Source organism: Artemia franciscana, chromosome 17 (assembly GCF_032884065.1).
Source record: "Artemia franciscana chromosome 17, ASM3288406v1, whole genome shotgun sequence".
Classification (NCBI taxonomy): Eukaryota; Metazoa; Arthropoda; class Branchiopoda; order Anostraca; family Artemiidae; genus Artemia; species Artemia franciscana.
This window is the reverse complement of record NC_088879.1, coordinates 42,978,684-43,006,419: the sequence shown is the minus strand read 5'-3', so window position 1 is coordinate 43,006,419 and position 27,736 is coordinate 42,978,684. Positions and strand designations below refer to the sequence as shown.

The window sequence follows — 27,736 nt, the reverse complement described above, 5'->3', positions numbered from 1 at the left end:
AGAAAAAAGACTAAAGAAAGAATAAATTAGCAGACGAAAACAGGCAAAAAAGGAGAAAGGATATGAGACTGAAGAAGGAAGAGACTGAAGGGAGACTGGGGGAAGAGACTGAAGGAAGACAAAAAGAAGGAGATCTAAGGGATGGGAGAAAAAAGCAAGGATTCAGAAGGATGATGAAAAGAAGGAGACCAAAGAGAGGAGAGCAAAATTTTAAAAAAAGACAAAATGTAAAGAAGAAGACCAAGGAGAGGGAAATAAACGGAGGAGAACGGAGAAAGAGAAAAAAACAAAAAACAAAGAGAAGGAATAAGGAAGGAGACCGAAAGAAGAACAAAAGAAGAAGATCAAAGAGAGGGAAGAGAAGAGGAAGGATAGAGAAAGGAGATGTAAAACAGGGGACCAAAGAACGGAATGAAACAAGGAAGGATAATGAAGAAAGATGAAAAGGAGATAAAAAAGGGATAGTAAAAATATAAGGAAAAAAGAAAATAGAGGCAAACAAATATAAAAGTGATCTACCTTTTCTATAGTAATCTGTTTCGTAGATATCTCTAGTCATACCGAAATCGCCAATTTTAACAGTCAAGTTCTCTTCAACCATACAATTTCGGGCAGCCAAGTCACGATGAACATACTTTTTGGCTGATAAATACGCCATACCATCGGCTATTTCAATTGCCATTTTAAGAATAAACTAAAACAGAGGTGATTTTCTTTATTTCTGACAAACAAACAAAAAAAAGTTTATGAGAACTTAAATGTCTGGAAAAATGTTTTTTTGGGGTCAGGGGGGGGGGGTCTGCAATGTGAAGTGGGAAGAGATGCAAAGCAACTACTTTGACGTATATCTTAATGGCTTTAGGTTATTAAAAACAGAAATAATTACTCAATAGTATTCTTGATTTAACATCTAAAGTGCTAAAGAGAATTTGGTTTATAAAAAAAAAATATAAAAAAGCACAATAAAAACCGATAAATAGAAAACAAAAACCGATATTCTATTAGTATTATTACAGGATGAAAAAAAAAATCTTAATGTTGTAAATTCACTCGATCGAGGACGTCATCAAAGTGAGTTCGTTAAATTAGTAACAGTTTAAATTAAAGATAATATATATAGAAATATCAGACACTTATTACTACTCTAATTTTACCAATTACAATAAGTAAATTAGTTGTTCTTATTTTTATGCTGGAAAAAATGCCCAGTAATGTCAAACGCTAGACGGCTTTGATAGTTTTTTTTTTTTTTGACACTAGTTCCCACGCTTATAAGTTATTTGGCTCCAAAGCTTTTTTTCCGCATACTTTTTAATCTTTATTTACTTTTGCCCGCGAGGACGGTCAAATGGATGTCTCAAATAAAATCTAAATAATTATCCTTCCTTTCCATTGTCTGGAAATATCCTCGTTTCTTCTTTATCATAATTTTTTGAGTTACCCATTTTATTCATCGTTATTTTATAGAACAAAAGCGTATATATTTAATGTGCATGAAAAAACACTTCATTCGATATGGCCATTTATTTAATTTCCGTTTATCAGGGATTACATTATTTCACATTTTTATTTCAAAATTTTATTTCAAAATTTCGGACTAACTCTGGTGGGTAGCATTTCATCTTTTCCTTTTTAATAGGTTACGTGACGATCGGACTTTTAATTTTTCTGTTACTAAGGGATTACATTATTTCACAATTTTATTTCAAAATTTCGGACGAACTCTGGTGGGTAGCATTTCATCTTTTCTTTTTTGATTCGTTACGTGAACATCAGACTTTTAATTTTTCTGTTAATAAGGGATTACATTATTTCACATTTTTATTTCAAAATTTTATTTCAAAATTTCGGACTAACTCTGGTGGGTAGCATTTCATCTTTTCTTTTTTATTAGGTTACGTGAAGATCGGACTTTTAATTTTTCTGTTACTAAGGGATTACATTATTTCACAATTTTATTTCAAAATTTCGGACGAACTCTGGTGGGTAGCATTTCATCTTTTCTTTTTTAATTCGTTACGTGAACATCAGACTTTTAATTTTTCTGTTAATAAGGGATTACATTATTTCACATTTTTATTTCAAAATTTTATTTCAAAATTTCGGACTAACTCTGGTGGGTAGCATTTCATCTTTTCTTTTTTAATAGGTTACGTGAAGATCGGACTTTTAATTTTTCTGTTACTAAGGGATTACATTATTTCACAATTTTATTTCAAAATTTCGGACGAACTCTGGTGGGTAGCATTTCATCTTTTCTTTTTTAATTCGTTACGTGAACATCAGACTTTTAATTTTTCTGTTAATAAGGGATTACATTATTTCACATTTTTATTTCAAAATTTTGGACGAACTCTGGTGGGCAGCATTTTTTCTAGAATGCCTGATATAGTATTTCCTGATATACGCGATGGTCTACAGGTAAAGGCTTCGGCTAACTAACGATGTTCGACCACTCCGAATTCAATACCGATGGCATCTTTTTTCTAGTTTTTTTTTTTAAGGTAAAACAATATACATTTTTAATATATATGAAATTTTTTTTTCATTCGATTTGATCATTTACAATTTCCGTTTGACAGGGATTACAAAATTTCAAATATTCTTATTTAAAGTATTGTACTAGCTCTGATGGGTGGCATTTCATCTTTTCTTTTTTAATCTGTTAAGTGAATATTAGACTTAGTCAACATTTCTGTTGCTCAGGGATTACATTATTTCACAATTTTTTTTTTAGTTCAAATTTTCGAATTGACTCTGATGGGTAGCTTTTTTTGCCCGGTATACTCAACGGTCTATGAGTAAAGGCTTTAGCTAGTTATCAAAGTTGGGCAAGTTCGATTCCCACGTCGACGGTAATTTTTTCTAGAACTGTCTTTATAGTACTGAAACATACCTTTAATGTTGGTGGTCGAAGTGACGAATCCGAACCAGTATTATTTTCAGGTCGGAGAGACCTCAGGTAGCTTTTAAGGTCGCCATGGGCCATTAGCTCCATTAGTACCAATGTTGGCTGCTTTATGGAGACAACCCCAAGCAATTTCACTACATGGTTGCAAGAAAAAGCTCTGAAATTAGGAAAATTATTAGTTATATTGCCTCAGCTTTCAATGTACATGTATATACAGTTTACAGAGAAAACTAGCTATTGAGAGAGGGGGGGGCTAGAGGAGAAAGGGGGTAATTCTTTTTCAAGGAGATGTTTATATTGGATGTTCCGAAAATATTTATATTATTGCATATTGGAAATAAGAAATACTTCCAAGCCTTCAACACGCATGTTCATGAGGTTACAGAAAACAGCATTTTAGAGGGGAAATTGTATGGGGGAGGGCCATGGGTTTCCTAGGGTATATTTTTAGATTGGACACTTAACTGCACTAAGCCTTTAACTGCAGTTAAGGCTGCACTAAGCCTGGACTGGTGGCAGTGTTGTCATTGATTCAGAGAACCAAATGTAGTCAGCTGTGGACCCATTTGCACCAACAAAAACTTCTCTATGGACCATTTTGGACCCAAAACTCAGTTTCAAAAAGCTTTAGGAAAGAAAAAGCATTAAATACAACCCCTTATCTGATGAGGAAAAACCAATGAAGCAGAAACTTAGCACTAAGGTCTTTCAATTTCGAACCGTACTGATAAAAATTTGCGCACACCATTCCATGATCAGAATCTAAAGGATTAATCGCCTTAGAATCATATCACTCAGTGTACTTTCATAATCTATTCTACTCCTTCTAAAAATCCTTCTACTCCTTTCATAATCTATTCTACTCCTTCTAGGGTGTTTCCGTTGTCCTTATCTTAGTTTTTATCTCACATCTGAGCTAGTCACTTTTCAATAAGAAAGTTAAAAACACCGCCACCTTTCATTTTGCACTACCTACTCCTGAATAGGGGCTTGGCCCAACACGGACTCTATAACTTAATCTGCTTTTCATTGGTTTCGATTGAAGCTACTTCCAGATAAGCCAATTACGGAACAGACGTTAAAAATTACCATCAATTCCATTAAAAAGAATCGAAAAAATAAAGGTGCCCCATCCTAGTTTTGGAAAAGTACCTATTTTTTCGTCATTATAGAACGGGAAAATCCTTACCCCTCCCCCCTAGATTACCATGAATCTACTGTTGCTGGCACTGGCAGCTACAATTCAGTCAGTAAATAACTTAATCCCATCTATTTCATTGCATCGATGCTTCTTTTTAATCTTCTTCTTCGGCTAGTTCCGGGTTTCCTTCAGCATCTGGTCGGCAGCCAGCTCCTTGGAATCACAAACTTCTTTTGTTTTAGAGGTTAGAATATTTATTTTAGAATTTTAACACGGTGGTAATCGGGAAACTCTTCTCTTAAGACTATGCCCCTGAAAATATGTTTTACAATCTTCAGGCTGTGGGTTGCTCTGTACTATGCTTCAGCTACTGCTGCAACCATGAATAGCCTATCTAATTTGTTCAGGTAATAATACAGTAGCCAATAATAACATATGTCTTGAAAAATACAACTAATTCAATAAGTCTTAATTAACAACCATCTAATCATCGCTTTTTAGCAGGCTCCAGGAGATTAATCTTTTGTCAAAGTGAAAAAAGGGACTTTAGGGATCTAAATTCAATTTAGAGACTTATTGACAATCCTGTAGACGAGCTTGAAATATAAGCTATATAGAGATAGTAGTTTATAACTTAGCAAAGCGTTTTGAACCGTTTCATCTTGTAACACCAATCATAGCTTCAAAATTGAATTATAACATGAATTAAATTCTTATTGTGTTTTAATTAAATTAATTAAAACACAAACCACCCTTTCCTTTTTGCCCTCATAGGTAGTGGCCCCTCCAACGAATTTTTAAGAAAATTCTAACATAATCTTTAGCGCACCATTTTGAATATAAGAGAGCATTACAGCTTCTTTAAGGGAAGAAGGGGGAGGTCAAAAACCAGTAAGACCGTAAAAAAGAATATAAATATTTAACTGAAAAAAAATGAAATTAGTCTGCTTCAGGGGAAGGAGGGATTTGCTGACCACCAATCGTCTTCAAGTCCTTACCTACCCCATTGGTGCCATTCTACAGAACATAGTAATATCTGAACCCCTACCTTCATTATAAAGACTAAAAAAAAAAAAAAAAAAAAAGATTGACCCCCAGCCAAAACTTCCAGCCTGGAAGTTTGAACTTAATAAAATTAGCTGTTGATATGACATTGCTGATATACTCTTTTGATAATCTGTATATTCATATACTGTATAAATTTTCATCTTAATATCCATTTTTCATCTTAATTTTTAATTTTTCAATAAATTTTCATCTTAATTTCATCATAAAGACTAAAGGTAAAAAAAAAAGAAAATATTGACCCTGGCCCTCGTCTGGCAACTTACTTCATCACAGAGGCTTCGTTTAGGAACTCGATCCTTTCCCTGACACTGGCACCTTCATTTACCGTTTTGATAGCGCAACGTAGCTCTTCAACGGGGCCGCTTCTTAGCATTCCGGTGATAACACCTTCATAGACCATTCCGAATGAGCCTTGACCCAGTTCACGAACAAATTTGATGTGCTCACGCGGGACTTCATAGTCATCGGGAATGTACACTAGAATAATATAATTTATTATAATAAGCATTGTATTTTACTCACAAGCTTACCACAACTGTTTACAAAAGTGATAAATGTTTATTAATTATTTTAAATAAGTTTTAAAACAGAAAATTTGATATGGTCACGAGGAAGTTTGTTGAAACTGGAAATATTCTCACAGTTTACAAAAGTGATAAATATTAAAAAAAATGATATTGTCACCAAGGTGTTTATTAAAATTGGAAATAAAAACAAAATTAAGGTTTTCTGGATCCCTTTAAGTCAATTGAGCATTATGAAAAAACTGGAAAGATATTCTTTAAGTCAAGTGACCATTTGGCGAAAATTTGAAAGATATTGTTTACGTCAAGTGAGCATTTACCAAAACTTGAATGATATTGTTCCATTTCACTGTTAGTACAACTTCTAGAATTTCTATTTACTGAGGCGCTGATGATACCTTGTTTTTCTCCGGATTTCATTCAACAGTATCCCAGTTATCCTTTTCTGTTATTATATTATATAAAATATATATTTGAATTTTCTTTAGTTTTCTTTTCGATTTTGAAACGGTTGACCTATTCGATTTCAAGTCTTTTATTAGTTTTATTACAGAATCTAGAGCAAATGCCTCTTAAACAAAGGGCAAAATAATTCTATAGCGATCAAAACATTTCCACAGCGTCTGGGTGCTAAGTGTGAGTGCAAACATTGTCTGAGCGTCATCTTTCAACGTTAAAATGAATTTTAAAGTTTAACCTTTTTTGGTTTCAAACCGGCGCCGAGAATACTGCTTTCTGTACACATTCCAAATCCCAACTCCCAACAATGGAGTTGGGAGTGGGGGAGGGGGGGGGGTCAAACCGGGCACTTGCTTGGATCCGGTGTTTTTAAATAGCTAGTATTTTTGGTGCAAGCTTGAAATTAACAAATTTCATGACATAAATAGCAGGTCCATAATTGAGATTTTTCTAATAGTTGCTGTGTGTGAGTGCAAAGATTATCTGAACGTCACCTTTTAAAGTTCAAGTGAATTTTAACTTTGTTTTTGGTTTAGCCGGGACCGAAAATACTGCATTCTGTACTATTCAATATAGGAACTTCTTGAGGTCTTATATATGTGTACCTCATCTAAAGATTTACCTAAATTATTTAAACACGCTAAGTTTGATGCTTCCCCTTAAAGAATTCTACCCAACAGAGAAATATAGAAAATTGCGACTCGTAGAATGGGCTTTTTTTGGTGACCCTCTTTATGGTAAATTATCGGTAAATTATTCTGACCCCTTTTTCTGTAAATCTGACCCTTTAATGACCCATTTTGGTGACTCCCTTTGATGACCCCCTTTCGGTAAATTGTCTTATTATAATACTTTTTGCTATTATCAGAAATTCTCAATCAGGATTCGCAAACCGACGGGTTTCACAGAGGGTTTGTAATAAAAATTATACTACTACTACTCACTGCAGCACCAAGCAGCCTGAGGCCAACACAGCTACGCAAAATCCTATTCCATCCCAATCTATCCAAAGCCTCCCTCTTTACACCCTTCGAAAAGTTCATATTTCCCTGAAATCTTTCCTAACGAAATCCTACCATTTCAGTCAGGAACGACCAGCTTTTTGTTTGGCCCTAGACGGTTGACCGAGAAGGACATTCTTCGGCCATCTATCATCCGTACCGAAAAAGTAGGGTACTTTTTCTACATCCGTAGAAAGTACCCTAGCCATCTCAAACTTTCTCTCGTTATAGCCATAGAAAGTGGGATTGAACCTCATTATTTCGTTTAAGGTACTATGCTCAGTTAGACGTGTACTCAAAACGGTCCATAGGCAATTTCTGTGGAAAACATCTATCAAATCCGCTTTTCGGAGCGACCAAGCTTCAAACCAATATTTGGTTTGATCACTACCAAACCAATCTTCAAACCAACCATCAGAGCGACCAAGCTTCAAACCAATATTTGGTTTGATCACTATATTTGGCTACAATCACTGTAGCTTCCAACATATAATTAATAAATTAACGTCGTACACCGACTAAAATACGAACTTACGACACAGGTTATTGAAAAAAAAACAAGAGCTAAGAGCTCATATGGCACTTGTGATGAGGAAGGAAGAGCCAAGAGCTCATATGGCATGAGCTCTAGCAAAATTTTAAGAATCCTTCAGCCTCCCAGATGGTCGAATCAGGGAAAACGACTTTATCAAGTCAATTTCTGCAGCGTCCTGACACACCTACCAATTTTCATCGTCCTAGCACGTCCAGAAGCACCAAACTCGCCAAAGCACTGAATCACATACCCCTAACTCTCCCAAAGAGAGTGGATCCAGTCAAATTACGTATCACGAATCTACGACATTTATAAGCGTTTTCCACGATTTCCGGTTTCCCCCTCCAGCTTCCCCCAATCTCAACAGATTTGGTCTGCATTTGAAATAAGAGCTCTGAGACATGGGTTCCTTCTAAATATCAAATTTCATTAAGATCCAGTCACCCGTTCTTAAGTTAAAAATACTTCAATTTTTCCTAATTAACAGCCCGCAGCTCCCCCATAGAGAACGGATCCGTTCCAATTATGTCAATAACGTATCTATAGCTTATGCTTATTTTTCCCGTCAAGTTTTATCCCGATCTCTCCACTCTAAGCGTTTTCCAAGATTTCCGGTTTTCCCCTCCAACTCCCCCCAATGTCCCTAGATCTGGTCGGGATTTAAAATGAGAGTTCTAAAGCACAAGATCCTTCCAAATATCAAATTTCATTAAGATCTGATACCCGTTGGGAAGATAAAAATACCTAATTTTTTCTAATTTTTCCGAATTACTCCCCCCCCCCAACTCCACCAAAGAGACCAGATACGGTTCAGTTATGTCAATCCCTTATCTTGACTTGTGCTTATTCTTTTCACCAAGTTTCATCCTGATCTCTCCGCTTTCAGCGTTTTCCAAGATTATCTGGTCCCCCCTCCCCAATGACACTGGATCTGGTCGAGATTTAAAATAAGAGATTTAGAGTTACGAGGTCCTTCTATATATAAAATTTCATAAAGATCCGATCATTTCTTCGTAAGTTCAAAATACCTCCTTTTTATGTTTTAGAATTAGCCCTCCCCCCCCCAACTTCCCCAAAGAGAGCGGAACCGTTCCGGTATTGTCAATCACGTATCTAGAACTTGTACTTATTTTTCCTTCCAAGTTTCATCCCAATCCCTCCACTCTAAGCGTTTTCCAAAATTTTAGGTCCCCCCCAAATCCCCCAATTTCACCGGATCCAGTCCGGATTTAAAGTGTAAGCTCTGAGACAAGCTTTCCTTCCAAACAACAAATTTTATTAAGATAAGATTACTCCTTCGTAAGTTAAAAATGCCTCATTTTTTCTAACTTTTCAGAATTAACCCTCCCCCCAACTCCCCCAAAGAGAGCGGATCTGTTCCGGTTATGTCAATCACGTATCTAGGACTTGTGATTATTTTTCCCACCAAATTTCATCCTGATTCCTCGGCTCTAAGCGTTTTCCAAGATTTTAGGCTCCCCCCCCTAACTCGCCCCAATGTCACCGGATACGGTCGGGATTTAAATTAAGAGCTCTGAGATACGATATCCTTCTAAACATCAAATTTCAGTAAGATCCGATTGCTCCTTCATAAGTTAAAAATAACTCATTTTTCAGAATCAACCCTCTCCCCAAATCCCCCAAAGAGAGCGGATCCGTTCCGGTTATGTCAATCACGTATCTAGGACTTGTGCTTGTTTTTCCCACCAAGTTTCATCCCGATCCCTCCACTCTAAGCGTTTTCCAAGATTTTAGGCTCCCCACCCCAATTCTCCCCAATGTCACCTGATCCGGTCGGGATTTAAAATAAGAGCTATGAGACACGATATCCTTCCCAACATCAAATTTCATTAAGATCCGATCACCCGTTCGTAAGTTAAAAATACCTCCTTTTTTCTAATTTTTCCAATTTAACCGTCCGCCCACTCCCCCCCAGATGGTCGAATCGGGGAAAAGACAATTTTCTGATTTAATCTGGTCTGGTTCCTGCTACGCCTGCCAAATTTCATCGTCCTAGCTTACCTGGAAGTGCCTAAAGTAGCAAAACCGGGACAGACGGACCGACAGAATTTGCGATCGCTATATGTCACTTTGTTAATACCAAGCGCCATAAAAACGTTGAATAAAAAGAAAAGTTGAAATGACTTACAATCGGCACTAGCGTATGAAAGGTAATCTGGGTTAAACGAGGCGATGACGTCTTTCGGAATGTCAGATTTTTTCTTCTTCCATCGATAAGCAACTGCAAGAAGAATGATCGCAACACCACCTATCACTAAGCAGCTAACAATCCATGCCATATGCTCTGACGGTGGATCCTATTAAGAAAAAGGTATTTCATAATTAAAATGTAATTCCCGAGACCACACTGGCTAAGCATGACAAAACGAAGAGGAAAAGAAGAAACAGAGGCACATCAACAGCCAATCAAAAAAAGAGTCGTCTTTTCGCCACTTCTTAAGAAAGTTCATTTTCTATTCTAGGTATTGTTTTCAAGGTCTGTCTTTACTCCTTTATAGCAAATACAAATTAGTTTGATTTATGTTCTTTATTTCCTCCCACTGACGCTCAAGAACCCTTAGAATATGGGCAGAATGATTTAAAATGACCCCTTCCCCGCTATGGGGACTCCCCAAATTTCGAAAAAAACCCAGATAGTAATCCAAGCTACAAGCTGTGACGTTAGGCCCAGTAAACAAAAATGTATCCAACGGTTGTTAAAAGTGACATCTAAATTTTAGAAATCCTTCTAAAAAAGTGTATATTTAAATTGTTTTATATTTGCTTATTCACACTAATATATAATTATTCTTAGAACTTGTGTAAAATAGATTAAAGCAGCCATCGAAAATAAATAAATCATATCCCCCTTTAGGGGGATCCTTCTAGAAAAAAGCATTCAGTGATTGAAGTAAGAAATAAAATTATGGTAGCCTTTACTTCTTTATAACAAATCGATATTTATTTCACTTCATCATTTAAACCCCCCAACTCTAACACCCAAAAATTTTAGAGATACAGAAATATACAAGTAATATTTTACAGAAATATTGTATACTGTATATACAATATACAGAAAATTTTTCACTTGAGGGGGGAGGGTCCTAGAAGCCCCTCTCCTGCTACATCCCTGCTAGTTAAATTTAGCAAATCATAAGGTTAATTACAAAACAGCAAAAAAGTGTTAGTTCTATTTATTATTTGTTTTTCTTTTTTTTAACTTCAACCACTTGTTTTTTTTTTTAGGAGAAACTGAAACTTGCCCCCGAGGAATAAAATAAGAAAAAGAGAATAAGAAACACCAACTAGTGATATTCACCACATCATAAGGTTAGCAACAAAAACCTGAAAAAGAAGTTGAATTATTCTAATGTATTTTTTGTGCTTAGATTATATTCGGCCAAACACAAAGAACCATTTTGTCAAAAAGATAAAATATGTCTAGCGATACAAAATACATAAAATATAAAACACACACACAAAAAAATAAAAAATAAAAGAACAGATGTGCCCGAAAGTTTTTTTTTATCAAAAACTTCCTGATCAAAAGTTAAAAAACTTAAAATAGTAAATATGGTTATATTGTCCTAAATGCCTAGCCTATACGTTTAGGCCCACATATCTTTTCCATAAACATGACGTAGCGGGTCGAGAGGGTAATATATGTTTTATTGCCTACTTTCAAAACATAAAATCACAAGTGAAGTAGAAAAAAGACACGGCATTCTTGGGCGGCCTTTAGGGGGAAATCCACTATCCACTTGATTCACAACTAGGTCCGGGCCTAGGGGCGAAAAAAAGTGTCACTGAGTGAGTTTTTCTCTCAACACAAACCTGCCTATTCACAAAAAAAGTGATTTTGAAACAGCACAAGAATTCCATGGCCACCTATAAACTGTCATATGTCTCCCAAGAATGACAGTTGAAAGTTTGGTATCACATCTTTCTTTAATTACTTTCATCAGTTCCGTTCAGTAAAGTGCTTCCAATATCCTCAAATTTCGGGGATTTTCCTGAAAACTCGCAAAAACGGAGCGGCAAGCACGCTTGGTCCTAGAAGCATCAAAGCGTTAAATCAGACTCTGGGGCTTCAATACAGGTGGGCCCAGTCTCCCCGCCTCGTCAAAAAATTTCTTAAGTCATGCATTTAGCCTACCACATCTACTAATTTAGCGTTAACTTTATAGAGATATTTTTTTGCCTGTAAGTATATAGAGGCCAGATCCAGCAAAATTTTGAACAAGGAACAGATTTAGCAAAATTTTGAATAATTTTGAAGCCTGATTTAACGCTTCTAGGCCCAAGCGTTTTTACCGCTCCGTTTTTGCGAGGTTTTCAGATTCAGCAAAATTTTGAATAATTTCGAAGCCTGATTTAACGCTTTGACGCTTCTAGGCCCAAGCGTTTATAACGCTCCGTTTCTGCGAGGTTTTCAGATACAGCGAAATTTTGAAGAAAAGCCAGATTCAGCGACATTTTCGATAAGAACCAGATTTACCAAAATTTTAGATAAAGGCTAGATTGAAAAACAGATATAGAGGCAAACCTTCTCAGACCGATTTCGCTGTTAACCGGGAGTCAGGGTATATTTTAGAATGTAATTCTTGTAAATGAAGAAAGCAATAAATAGAAACCAACTGGTAAAAATACAGCCTCTATTCCATGTTGCATTTGAATGAATAAGCATGTTGAACTTCTTCAAAAGTGGGATTGGGAGCAGTAGGTCCCTCTGTAGATACGGACCCCGTTATAAAATAATGATGTTTTTTTAATTAAACAAATATGCAGGGAATACATATTTTATTGTCACGTTTACAGACACAGGGTAACAAGTATAGAAAAAAAATATATAATAAAAACAATGCACATAGTAATACTAACACATAGAAGAATGCTAGTCATACGAGTTCTACTCTCCGTTGGCTAGAGTTATAGTTTTGCAGTTACTATTTGTATTAATATATATTTACCTTTACAATAACAAGGATAAAATTACTAATCAATGAGAAAAATAAAAAAGTGGAGAAAAAAAAAATTAAAAAGCGGAGAAAAAATAAATAAAGAAGAAACTCTAAAAGGACACGAATGAAGAAGAACATCTTAGAGCCTTTTCTTAACCATGTTATGCCGAAGATATTCACGGCCTCACCAGCAGATGTATCGAAGTTGAATTCGTACTACTCGATCTTTCCAGCTATAATTCGAAACCGAACAAAAATTGAATATATTCTGTTTCGTTGCACTTATACCCCATCCGGTGAAAGAAGACTGAGAAGAGGTGGGAGGGAGGTCAGATATTTGTTCTCAGTATGACCAACGATGGCAGCAGAAGGTCAAGAAGAAGAAAAGGGGGGCTACAGGGAGGGGGGAGCACTCAGAAATTCAATCTTAATTTTAAAGCAATACTTACTGTAGCCCTTAATGGCAGCAGAAGGGCAAGAAGAGGGGAATAGAGGGGGACGCTCAGAAATCCAGTTTAATTTTTGGAAATTACATATGAATTGTTATCACACAGATTTTTGCACGCAGGAGTGGAGAGAGGGTATCAATTTTCTTCTTTGAACTAAATACTTACTGTAATCTCCCGTTCAAAAAATATTGTTTTGTATCCATCACCAGACAATGAAGTGGCCCATAAGCGAAACTTCCATATTCCTGCCTGATCTACTGTGACAACATACGACTCTTGTAAATCCTCCTTACGTTCTTTCACGGGTATACATTCGGTATGAGTGAAACCGGTTGGGCGTTTAAATTCAATGTTGTAAGAGACAATGAGGCCATTGGGGTTCTTAGGCCGCATCCATTTAATGATAACGGTTCTTGTGCCGTTAGTATCGACATGAATCTGGACGGTTGCATTGTCTATACTGTCAGCATCCTCTGTAAAATAAATAATTATTGTTTTTACTATGATAATATCAAATAAACATATATTAAAATAAATATTAGTGCTTAAATTTTAAATATTCAAATTTGGACATTAAGCATTTCAATAGTTTGAAATTTAAGTAAAACTAAGTGTTAAATATTAAACAAGCTACATTTTTGTTTGTTTAAAATAAATTTAAACTGGTTGCTTTAACTATTCTATAAATTAAATATCCTTATTTAATATAGTCATTGATAGTTAATAGTGTTTATTTACTATTGTATTTATTTTTTATTAAATGCGTTGCTACATTTTTTAATGTTTACTTATCGTCTTATTATAATTATTTGTTATAATTGTTCTTACTTATTGTTGATTCTCTTTACTTCTAAGATAAATAAATATTTTCAACATAAATGTCTGCAATTATTGAAAAGTTAGCAACATTTATTTCAATATGACATTTTTTCTAAGAATTGGGCAAGAGATCCATGTCCTCCTCCATATTCAACAAAAAAATCTCAGCCTTTCCCCATTGAATCTAAATCTGGTATAAAATTGAAATGAATATACAGGAGAACAGGATTTTTACAATAATTGAAAAAAATTTCCATAATTTTAAAACTATTTTCAACACTAATAAAAAAATTAACATTCAAAATCAGAATATTTGGGTTTTACGTTCGCAAGTCTTTATCAACGAAAAAATTAGAAAAAGAACAAACAGGCTAAACTAAAAAAAGGGACGAAATTGCAAAACAACGCATATAAAAAATAATTAAATAATTAAAATAAAAAGATAATTAAAATAAAAAGAGCACGTCCATCTGACAACGGAATCTTGCAAAATGAGACAGTCTATTCATTAAATTTTTTTTTACATGACCTAGGTTAAAAAAAAAAATCAAAATTAATTACAGGTCAAGAAAACTTTAACACTATTGCGTTTGGTATATTCGACAGATCTAAACTCGCTCATTATAATTCATACTTCTTCGCATTCTGGGGGCCTTTTTCACCCTTATTCAATATTATGCAAATTATTCCATATTATTATCATTACATTATTATTACATTATTGTTATTATTACAATATTATTATTCAATATTATGCAAATTTCCTATACCAACAATTTGTTTGTACAAACTGAAAGTAAAAAAAAAAAAAAAAAAAAAAAAAAAAAAAAAAAAAAAAAAAAAAAAAAAAAAAAAAAAAAAATATAAATATTTTACAAAGACTTTTATAAATTTGAGGGAAACACAGTTAGTGAAAAAAAAATCTAAATAAAAAATTAACGAAAATCTTAAAGGAATGCGCTTAATATTCAGGCCTATACGTAATGATTATTATAGAAAAAAAGGTCCTTAAACATAATTTGTTATGCTAATTATAAAACTAATTAGAATCTTTTAAAGTAACACCAAAAATTTTTAGTTGTGTAATAATTGAACAAAAAGAAAAGGGAGAATCCCTAGCCCCCCCTCTCTTCAACGGCTGTGCAGATAAGCATATGAACTTAATCTATGGAAATATTTCCACAATAACAACGAGCTAAAAATATAGAGTTTATATCCGCCCACATTGTTTATTTTTTACAAAAACATTTCAAACAAACCCCAGGGTTGACCCCCCCTCCCCCAGAACACAGATGAAGCATGAATAGAAAGCCGTAAGAACGGATAATGTACAATTACAAAATCTATTACCAAGCATAAATAAAAACAGAATGTTACAAACATAAATATACAATGTCAATTAAATCATCTGGGAATGACTTACCCTCAAGCGCAAGTTCGACATTTTCTAATATTAGAAAAAAAAATCTCCAACCATGTGGACGGACAGAAAACTGTCTTAACAAAATAGCTTCACTAACTAAATTAAAAGTTTTACCCATTACTATATATCACATATAGCTAAATTCCGGCTCGCTAGCCACACGCGGCTCTAAATTGTGTAGGGAATAAATTCAAGACTGACTTTACAAATGACAGATAATCGTTTTTTCGTTATATTTTGAAGGACACAAGAGAAATGGAATCATTAGAACTTGAAGACGATAATAGTCTTCAAATGCATCACAAATCAATACAATCTGCAAATGAATTTTGTAACTAATGCCACAATCACAATTCCCACTTTAAGAAAAGCTGCTGGCAAAAGAGAACATTGTTGCGAGTCAATTTTTTCAACAGTAAAGTTTATAGAATCAAAGCATCATTCACGACTTTGTGGGACAACACTTTGTTGCAAGACAATTTTCAACAATGGAAGTCTATAAAACCAAACAACCATTAACAACTTTGCGGCACAATATTTTGTTGCGAGACAATTTTTTCAATAACAAAGTTTATAAAATGAAAGCACTGTTTACAAATTTGCAGCACTATATTCTGTTGCGAGTCAATTTTTTCAACAATGAAGTTTATAGAATCAAAGCATCATTCACGACTTTGTGGGACAACACTTTGTTGCAAGACAATTTTCAACAATGGAAGTTTATAAAACCAAACAACCATTAACAACTTTGCGGCGCAATATTTTGTTGCGAGACAATTTTTCCAATAACAAAGTTTATAAAATGAAAGCACTGTTTGCAAATTTGCAGCACGATATTCTGTTGCGAGTCAATTTTTTCAACAATGGAAGTTTATAAAACCAAACAACCATTAACAACTTTGCGGCACAACATTTTGTTGCGAGACAATTTTTTCAATAACAAAGTTTGTAAAATGAAAGCACTGTTTACAAATTTGCAGCACAATATTCTGTTGCGAGTCAATTTTTTCAACAATGAAGTTTATAGAATCAAAGCATCATTCACGACTTTGCGGCACAACACTTTGTTGCAAGACAATTTTCAACAATGAAGTTTATAAAACCAAACAACCATTAACAACTTTGCGGCACAACATTTTGTTGCAAGACAATTTTTTTAATAACAAAATTTATAAAATCAAAGCACCGTTCACAACTTTGCCAGACAACATTTTATAGCGAGATCATTTTTTCAATAACAAAGTCTATAAAATCAAAGCACTGTTCACAAATTTGCAGAACGATATTTTGCTGCTAGTCAATTTAATTCAACAATGAAATTTATAAAACCAAAGCACTATTCACAAGTTTGCAGCACAACATTGTGTTGCAAGACAATTTTTAATAATAAATTTTATAAAATCCAAGCACTCTTCACAACTTTGCAGAATGACATTCTGTTGCGAGTCAATTTTTGCAACAATGAAGTTTACAAAACCAAACAGTCATTCACAACTTTGCGGCACAAAATTTTGCTGCGAGACAATTTTTCAATAATAAAGCTTATAAAATCAAAGTACCGTTCATAACTTTGCGGCACAACATTTTGTTGCGAGACAATTTTTTCAACAATAAAGTTTATAAAATAGAAGCACAATTCATAGCTCACAAATGAGCAATTAACGAAATTGGTTCGTACCACGGTAACGAACTATGAACCCTATTTCAGAAAATTCGCGGTCAAGTTACAGCCACGCCTGCCAGTAAACAATAGCTGTCATGTAACAAAATTTAAATATATGTGTATTTGTTGGAAGACACACTAAAGAAATTAAAATTCCATAACAGCAGATGTTTTGATAATTTTTTATTTTTTTTTGTCGACTCTCGTAACATGAGATAATTGGAATGCAGCTGCGCATTTAGTGAGAAACGGCCTTCTCTGTTATATATTTTTTTTTTGTTAATTAGAAAGACAGTATTGTCAAAGAAAATATTTACAACTTGGACTTGCAAAAGCAATAGACATAAAAATACTAGCGGTTTTAAATCTTACCTCTGGGTTTTGTTCTGACAGTCTCATATTGCGCTATACTGCACTGGGCTTCGCTTGAACCTCTATTCACGGCATTCTTGTATTCTTCATCGCCTCGACAAGCACGAACAGTTACACGGTAATTACCAAAATGAATTAAATTCTTAATGTCTAAAGATGTACCATTGATGCGAGCTTCATATTCTTGAACTTCACCTGGAAGAATATACTGGAATTACTAGCCCAATTACAACGAACATAACTGCAACTAACAACTCACTGCAGTACCAAGCACCGCAAAACTAACACGGCTGCACAAGACCCTCTTCCGCCCCAGTCCATTCAAAGCTTCACGCTTTAGACCCTCCGAATAATTCAAATTTTCTCTAAATTATCCCTTACGAAAAATGAAATGAAGAAGATGGAAAATCTTAGTGATTTTACAGGAAAACAGAAAAAAAAATTATTAAATCAATATGAATTTTATTGTTTGTTTGTTTTAGAGAAGATTTGATTTGAATTAAGTTATAATTGTTTAGTTGATCAATTTAAACCCCCACAGTATGGACATGGTGCCCCCATAGTATTATGAATTTTTTTCTTTCCTTCTTTCTTTCTTATTGTAGTGAATTTAACTGATGTTATATGTCTGTATTTTTTTTTACCTGATATACCCCACGTCAACCGTTTGGTTTTGGGTGAATCATATTGATTTTTGTATGTCAATTGTTGCTAAAATTAAATAAATGTATTCAATGACCCCTCCCCCCTATTCGGAGACGACCTTATCGTTTGGCTCCAGATGTATTACCAAAAAGAACCATCTTTGGTAATCTGCCACCCTGATGCGTTAAATGTGGCCTAGCCATCTTAATATTTCTTCAATTGCAGTCCTAAAAATTAGATTGAATCACATTTTCTTATATTTGGTAACAGTCAGTCAAACTCGTATGTATGACAATCATTTGAAAATTCCTCTGGGATCCCAGGGAGCCCTTCCTGTTAAAACGAACAGTTCGATGAAGGCGATGATGATTTTTTAATGCCTTAAAAAGTATCAATGACTCTACCTCATTTTACCTATTTTTGAACTTCACTTTAAATATGCTACAATAATTATAATGCTATATTTTAAATATTTTTTATTTCTAAATTTGCAGTACCAATAATTAATTAAATATTATAATTATATTATAATTAAGTACAATTAAATATTTGATTTGCCGCAAGTCTTTTATCGTGCTTTTAGATGACTACTGACTCTTCTTTTGAACGAGTCAACAGAGAAACTTTTAGGAATAACTTCCGCAGGAAGGCTACTCCAGATCAAAAGGTAACGTCGAATGAAGCTGTTTCTCAAATATTCAGTTCTTGGCTTGCCAGTCTCAAGATAATTGGACCGAGATGTGTGCCTTCGTGTCAGTTTGGTTGGTTGGGCAATGGAGGGTGAAGGTGCACAATACGAGACTCAACATCGAAACCCTCACTAACAGATCAGAGAGTCATGGGGAACCACAACCTGCCCTATTAGCCCTACTCTGGATCTTGGAAGGGGGTGTCAACCACTACAGCACATGGCATATAGCGGGCATCCATACTCGGCGATGGGTGAAATAATATAGTATATACTATGCACTACATATTTCAAATATTCTTGAACTTCACCTTAAATATGCTCATCACTAAGCGTCGATTTAGTAATGAATACTACTGGAATTTAGACAGCCATCTTTCATCCAAGGCCGGCAGATTGGACAGGAAGGCCATCTTTGTTGACTGTTTTCTACGGTTGAGCTAGGTGGGGTACCTGGTGTTGCATTTGCACAACTTGTTATCTATTGACTTCTCTTCTGTTTTATTTTCACTATTATATATGGGATGACAAAGAGACAAGTAAATTTCCCTTTATATTTTTGTTTTTCCTCAGTTCGGTGAGTAAAGAGTGTGAGTCCAATTGAGGGACTACTACAAACAAATTACTGCAACACCAAGCTACCAAAGCCCAACAGCGACGGACGCTCCTCCTTCGCCCCAACCTATTCAAAGCTTCTCAATTTACCACCTTCCATGAAGTTATACATTAATACTTTCCCTATGACCTCTTCCCACCAAATACGGAAAGACCCGCTCTTCGTTTGACCCTAGATAGACGGCCAAGAACGACGACCTTTGGCAATCTGTCAAACTTCACCTTTAGACTTGTCCTAACCATGTTAACCTTTCTTTCATTATAAGCATAAAAATTGAGGTCACGTTTGGTGCACGTTCAGTCAACTGAGTAAGTAAGACTATCCCAAGACAATCCCTCCGAAAAGCATTTGACAAAACCCCTTTAGTCTTTCAATATATCAGAAAAATTTCTGTCAATCTAAGATTATCTCTAGATAATACGTCTGTAAATTTCAGTCAACCTAAGACTATCCCTAGATATTCCTCTGAAAAGCATTTAACAAAACCCCCTCAGTCTTTCAAAATATCAGGGATATTTCAGACAATCAAAGACTATCCCTAGAAAGTTCCTCTGTGAACTTCAGTCAACCTAAGACTATCCCTAGATATTCCTCTGGAAAGCATTTAGCACACCTTCCTTAAAATTTCAAAATATCCGGGGAATTCTACCTCTGCTGCAACTCCACTGCACTCTGGTTGAAGGTGGTAAGGTGAGGGCAATCAATTTATCATTCCCATGTTTAAATTTTGCTCTGTTTCACATACCTAATTTCTCCATGCCAAAACCCTCATTTCCAACACCTTCACCAATAACCGCAGGAGCTCCTCAAATTCTCGCAGCTTGACCTTCGATTGATTTAGTGTTGAAAAGAGACAACTAGGACTTTAATTGCATATTTTTGTTGACAAAGAAGGTGCGGTATTCGCAAGAATTTCAAATGTCTCATCACAAGGTGTCATCTAATAAAATTAGTGCCATTTCTGTTGAACGACAGATTTTCGCAATAGATTTATTTCTTGAAGTGAAACGTCTTTTATTAATCTATTTCAAAAGCTAATATATCAAAAAATGTACATAAGAGAACAAATTTTGATGAATATGATGAAAATTCAAATATTTCAGACCATTTTTTTCTTTCGTCAAAAACGACTTGATCTGTCGCTTATTCTGTAAACTAGAATTAAAATTAAACGCACAAAATGTCTATCATGTCCACGAGAGGCTTTAAGAGGCTTCATTGAGAGACTCTCAATGAGAGGCTTCTCAAGCCCCGTCTTCATCGGTATAATAACAGTCATAAGGATTCAACATCTTAGACAGCTTGTACATAAATTGTGGAGAAAAGATTTCACCTTGTCTTAATTCATGTATAAGATATTTAGAAGCGACCCCAACCTCCTTGTATTTGTTACTCCTTACTAGTAAATTTAAAGACGATTAGGATGTCACAATATAAATTTTGTGAAAAATTGCCTACGTTCCATTCCGCAAGTTCTGTAGTTGCATGAATTGTTGACTTGCCAAGTTTTCTAAAACTAGGTGCAGACTCAGTAGGTTTCCTTCATCGGTTATAGCTTCTATACTAAGATAAATAAGAATATAGGTCACTATTCCTATTTAGCATTAGCACTAATCGCCTTATTCGCACTCAAGGCCATATCCAGAAAGAGAAGGTAGGAGGTTTGACACCTCCACAAGGGAAAACGTTTGTCCGACTCGTAAAACGTAACAAAAATGAATATGAAAAAAATTTCATGCGTTTAAGTCTTTTGTCCCCCCCCCCGAAAATCCAGAAATAAAACCCAGATAAAACGGAGTTACGATAAATTTATGAAATGAACACTTTTTAACTAGTTTTTCAAGACATTTTAATGACTTGAGATGTTTCATTTGATCTTAATGAGATGAGACGATAGTTTTAATGATACAAAAAATCTAAATGTCTTTTCTTCTGATTTTTTTTTCAAAGTTGATTTACTTTTTTCCAATAGTACTTTAACCTTAGGATACAAATTCCCTCTCCCACAATTATATGTATACATATATAAAAAAAGATCATGCGTTTTAAGTTTCTTGTACCCCCCCCCCCCCCGAAAATCCTGGATACGGCCTTGTTCACACTATTCAACAAATTAAAAGACACCTATTGTTATCATTATTTAAAAGCATGCTTAACTGAGTGGACAAAACACTGGATTTAAAATCCTGCTCAGCCACCCGGGGTGTGGAGGCATTGGCCTTTTAGCCCTAAACCTCGATCCTGTTGGGTCTACCCCGCCATAATTACGAATTTTTTTTCCAATTAAGACAGGGCTTTATGGTAAATTTTGGCGACAATTAAAACACCTTTCAACATTAGCTTGGCCGGGGTAATTTATATTGAACTCATAAACAATAAACTCAGCCTATATTTTTTATTCATGGTTGTCAGAAATAAAACCCAGAGAAAAACTACAAAACACGGAGATTACAATACATTTACGAAATGAACACTTTTTAACTAGTTAATGAGACATTTTAATGACTTGAGATGTTTCATTTTATCCTAATGAGATGAGATGATAGTTTTAGTGATACAAAATCTAAATGTCTTTTCTTCTGATTTTTTTTTTCCAAAGTTGATTTGCTTTTTTCCAATAGTAATTTAACAACCATACAAGTTCCAAGTTCCCTCTCCCACAATTATATGTATATATAACATTTATGTATATATATATATATATATATATATATATATATATATATATATATATATATATATATTATATATATATATATATATATATATATATATATATATATATATATACTAGCTGTTGGGGTGGCGCTTCGCGCCACCCCAACACCTAGTTGGTGGGGGCGCTTCGCGCCCCCCCCAAGCCCCCCCGCGCGCGTAAGTCGTTACGCGCCATAATAGTTACGCGCCATTGTAGTTGTGTCCCTATGTCCCACCTGTGAATATAGATATATATATATATATATGGTTTTAACTACGTAAAACTTGCGAATATACAACATTCTTTGCTGTCCCATTGTCTTTGCATATAAATAGATTGTCAGGTTTACCGACTCTTGAACATGCAACATATAATGGTCCATGGGAAAACAATCTGTATTCAGATCTATACCTCATGATTCTAATGATTGCCCTTGAGCTTTGTTGATGGTGATTGCTAATCGACCATTCCCTGTCCCGGTGTCCCGGTCGTCATTTACATCCCCCTGTTTCCCCCGGTGTCCCCGTTGTAGTTGTGTCCCTGTGTCCCGGTCGTCATTTATATTCCCTGTGTCCCGGGTCGTCATTTGTATCCCGGTGTACCGGTCTGTATATACATTCGTTTTTTAGTTTTGTTTTTCTCCTTTATTTTTTTCCTTTTTTTTTCTTTTTTAGTTTATTTAGATTTTTAGATTTTTTAGTTTTTTTATTAGTTTTTAGTTTTTTTTTCTTTTTAGTTTTTTTGTAGTTTTTACCTTCTTTTTAGTTTTGTTAATTTTTTTTTTTACTTGTGTCCTGGTCGTCATTTATACTCCCTGTGTCCCGGTGCTTTGTTGATTGCTAATCGAACATTCCTTTTGTCCTGGTCGCTTTCTCTTTGAGTGTCGTCATTTATTTTTTTCTTTTTTAGTTCTTTTAGTTTTTACCTTTTTTAGTTTTTTTTTAGTTTTTAGTTTTTTTAGTTTTTTACCTTTTTTTAGTTTTTTTAGTTTTTTAGCTTTTTTATTTTTTTTATTAGTTTTTAGTTTTTTTTGCAGTTTTTGCCTTTTTTTTAGTTTTTTTAGTTTTTTAGCTTTTTTATTAGTTTTTAGTTTTTTTTGTAGTTTTTGCCTTTTTTTAGTTTTTTTAGTTTTTTAGCTTTTTTATTTTTTTTATTAGTTTTTAGTTTTTTTTGTAGTTTTTGCCTTTTTTTAGTTTTTTCAGTTTTGACGTCACCTGATCCAGTTTTTTCAGGTGACGTCACCTGATCCACGATCCACAGACAACTTATTTTTATATATATAGATAGTTTTTTTTTTTACTTATGTCCTGGTCGTCATTTATACTCCCTGTGTCCCTGTGCTTTGTTGATTGCTAATCGAACATTCCTTTTGTCCTGGTCGCTTTCTCTTTGAGTGTCGTCATTTATTAGTTTTTTCCTTTTTTTTTTTTAGTTTTTTATTGGTTTTTACCTTTATTTTAGCTTATTTTTCAGTTTTTTCCTTTTTTTTAGTTTTTTTTTATTTTTTATTTTTTTTAGTTTTTTACCTTTTTTAGTTTTTTTTTAGTTTTTTTAGTTTTTTAGCTTTTTTACTTTTTTTATTAGTTTTTAGTTTTTTTTTGTAGTTTTTGGCCTTTTTTAGTTTTTTCAGTTTTTTTTTTAGTTTTTTATTGGTTTTTACCTTTATAGTTTTTTTAGTTTTTTAGCTTTTTTATTTTTTTTATTAGTTTTTAGTTTTTTTTGTAGTTTTTGCCTTTTTTTAGTTTTTTCAGTTTTGACGTCACCTGATCCAGTTTTTTCAGGTGACGTCACCTGACACATCCATCCACACATCCACAGACAGACAGACAACTTATTTTTATATATATAGATATATATATATATATATATATATTGTCCAATACTTATTTGTCCAATACTATCATACCTTTCCTCCAAAGAATAGAGAAAACAAGTAATACCTAAGTCAGTTGTGCTAGTAGTAGCATCTATAGCGGGTGGAACCCAATTCTGTTTGGTGCTGCCACCAAAACGACTAAAATCGGGAAGCTCCGGTAGCTCTAAAGGGAGTTCATTTACTTCTCGTCTATATCGGTGCAAGGCTCGTCTAGCTCGTTGTGTTGGCAGTTCATCAGTTTCATCACATTCATCCCTTAAAAGGAAAAGGAAAATAGTAAGGTGTTGCAATTAAGCTCAAAGAATGAGTAAGAGAAACCTGCTCAACACCAACCTAGAAAGTTTCTGAATCCTGAACATAATAAATCATAGAAAAAAAGAATTAAGGAAAAATTTAGCGAAAAACTGGAGGAAATAAAATATAATTGCCAACTAATTCCCAATCGAACAAAGAAATGGCTAGAAAAAAAAGCTTCAGAAGAATAATTCGGGAAAAATTAGACAAAAATCTGAGGGGAAATACATGAAAATGGTGAGTTAATTCCCAATCATTTGGCTAGAAGCCAAAAAACATAGATAATTTGAACGATTCAAACTCAGTGTTTTTGAGGCTATGTTGAACCTTAAAGAATCACCCTATCTCCTCCACGATAAACATTTCGGTTTGTGCGACCAAATCTGAATTTTGAAGCTTCAAGCGAAATTTGGGTTCCTAGAAATGTGTATCTCACACTGTTGAATACTAACTACGGTAGTTATGTAATGCGAACCTATCTACTTAATTGTGGGGAAAAGGATTGAAAAAGCAGTATATAAAGGTTATAAATCGAAAATTATAAATAAAAAATTTGAGGGGAAATAGATGAAAATTAACTTCGAAGACCACACTGCCTTTCCATGACGAAAGAAAAACAGTTTAAAATAGGGATGATACCTTTTTATTGACAGTGAATAGATATAAAATTATTTAACTGGATATTTCGAACACATATACAGTGCTCATCATCAGCAGTAAAATTCTGATTTTACTGCTGATGATTACAGTTTTACTGCTGATGATGAAAACTGTATATGTGTTCGAAATATCCAGTTAAATAATTTTATATCTATTCACTGTCAATAAAAAGGTATCATCCCTATTTTGAACTGTTTTACTTTCGAGATGAAAATTGTAAGTTAATTCCCATTCAGTTGGCTAGAAGCCAAAAGAACGTAGATAATTTTAACGATTCAAATCAGTGTCTTTGAGGCTATGTAGTATCTTAAAGAAGTACCCTATCTCTTACATTGTAAAGACTTCGGTTTCTGTGACTAAACCATTTAGAATTGATTAGGAGGTCTTGCCGTAACCTCTAGAACTTGGATAAAATATCCAAATAGATGATAGAAATATACTAGTCTATTCTACTAGTCTTAGAAAAACCATTTACCTTCTCCCCGTGTATACCACAGAGTGACATTCAGACTAGATGAAACTTATATTTTTAGAAAGTGTGATTTTTGTTTTAAGGTTAAAAGGAGCAGAATTTTCTTCTGTGTTCTGGAAACGGCAGTCCCTAAAAATGTTCTAGCAGTCCCTAGCCTACAGCAGTTCCTAAACCTGCTAGGAAAATGATACACAACAGCTTAAAGGAAATATCATTTGAGCAATTTGATAGCTTTGGAAGTTCCCCATTCTACTAACCACTTTAATTAAAAATCTTGCCGAGATGGACGTATTATTTACACTGAAGGTAAATTGAATGTTGCTTAACAGTTAGTGAAAGTTATGTTCTTTATTTTATGTTCTTTATTAATTATGTTCTTTATTTTAAGATAACATCTGTTATGTTCTTTATAACATCCGTTATGTTCGTTATTATACTGTTATGTTCTAACATCAGTTATGTTCTTTATTTTAAGATAACACCTCGTTTGCTATTCAAACTGTTACATATTCAAGGTCCCCTATAAACTTTTAAACATCTTTAAGGACATATCATTTGAGTAATTTGGAAGCTTTTGGAGTTGCCAGTAGTGCTTGAAAAATCCTCTAAAAAGCGATTTGTCTTTGATACTGCCAGCCGACACTGAGGTTCCAAAAATGTTTTTAGGATGTTGAATAGCCTCAAGAAAATTCAAGTCGTTTTAATCAACTCAGCCCTTTTGACTACCCTCGTCTTCTCAGAGGATTAACTACCTCCCTGAATTAACACAAAAGTAATTATACAACAATCAGCCACAAAATAGTATATTGAGACGCTGACATATCGTCCCCCTTAACGTGAACATTCTTATACAAGTCATTTTAGACAAATCAAGGCTTTTGATTGCCTTTCTATGATCAGAAAATTAACTACCTCTCTGAATTAACACAAAATAATTATGCAAAAATCAACTACAAAAATAGCGTATTGAAATACTGAATTATTTTCCCCCTTCACATGAACATCCTTAAGTAAGTTGTTTTAATCAACTCAAGCCTTTTGACTACTATCCTCTAAATCAGCCATAAAAATATTATATTGAGATACCGACTTATCGTCCCCCTTAACATAAACACTCTTATATAAGTCATTTTAGACAACTTTAGGCTTTTGACTACCCTTCTATTATCAGAAAATTAACTATCTCTCTGAATTAACACAAATACAACTATGCAAAAACCAACTATAAAAATAGCGTATTGAGATACTGACTTATTTTCCGCCTTCACCTGAACATCCATAAGTAAGTTGTTTTAATCAACTTAAGCCTTTTGACTACTATCCTCTAAATCAGCCATAAAAATAATGTATTGAGATACTGACTTATCGTCCCCCTTACCATAAACACTCATATACAAGTCATTTTAATCAACTCAAGCCTTTTAACTAGCCTCCTCTTATTAGAAAACTAACTACCTCTTTGAATTAACACAAAAATAATTATGCAAAAATGAACTACAAAAATAGTGTATTGAGATACTGTCTTATTGTCCCCTTAACATTAACACTTTATTTTCTTATTTTACCCCTTCACATGAACACCCTTATGTAAGTCGTTGGAATCCACTCAAGCCTTTTGGCTACCATCCCTTCTCGAAGGCTTAACTACCTCTGTGAAATGGCACACGAACAATTATACAAAAGTAAATTATAAAACATTAATAATGATAATAATAAATTGAAATATAATAATAATATAAAATATAATATAATTATATAAGAAATATAATATAATAAATATAATATAATCACCTATCGTCCCGTTTAACGTAGACACTGTTATGTAAGTCGTTTTCAAAATCAATTGAATCCTTTTGGCTACCCTCCTCTTCTCGGAGGTTTAACTGCCTCCCTGAACTGACACATGAGCAACATTGTTCCCCTGACCGGGTTACCACATTCCCCTCAACTGGAGGTTTCTTCTCTGATGGTACTGAAGCTGAAAATAATAAAGGAATAAATGATAAGTTTAATTATGAAAAAAGTTTCATTTTAGTTATTCTCAAAATTGTTGTCAGTTTAAAAATAAATTATTATTTCAAAACTGCTATTTAAGGAAATGATAAATTTTGAGGTGCAAGGCTTAGAGTAAAGGTGCTGACCACTGCTGTTATGACGTTGCACTGGTGAAAACACAGCCGAGCTCATAACTTATGCAGACAATTACCTCCCAGTAAAGTTTTAACTTAGAATAGTATAACTAGAATAGTTATGATAGTATAACTCAGAACATAAAACATGAATTTAAAGAGACTTTGATGAATTTAGAACAAAAATGAACCAAAGACTATTTTATATACAACTATAATTTGTTTATTGAGGATACTTGATTTTCTGCAAGTTTGATTAATTTATTGGTTTGTTAAGGCCCAATATTGTGAGTATGGTAAGTAGGTTATTATCCACTGCATAGGTATTATAC

General features: G+C 34.0%; 1 protein-coding gene across 2 annotated transcripts in view; it reads right to left on the bottom strand.

The window, feature by feature from the left end:
* The window catches only part of LOC136038269 (insulin-like peptide receptor), a 258,331-nt gene that overhangs the window by 18,140 nt on the left and 212,455 nt on the right, over positions 1–27,736 (bottom strand). For both annotated transcript variants that reach the window (XM_065721386.1, XM_065721387.1), the window contains exons 15-22: positions 27,067–27,253; positions 23,914–24,104; positions 17,327–17,521; positions 13,215–13,522; positions 9,789–9,957; positions 5,384–5,597; positions 2,897–3,068; positions 520–694 (exon numbers count right to left, since the gene is read on the bottom strand). In XM_065721386.1, the coding sequence (XP_065577458.1) occupies positions 520–694; positions 2,897–3,068; positions 5,384–5,597; positions 9,789–9,957; positions 13,215–13,522; positions 17,327–17,521; positions 23,914–24,104; positions 27,067–27,253 (1,611 nt within the window). The remainder of the gene's footprint in view (positions 1–519; positions 695–2,896; positions 3,069–5,383; positions 5,598–9,788; positions 9,958–13,214; positions 13,523–17,326; positions 17,522–23,913; positions 24,105–27,066; positions 27,254–27,736) is intronic.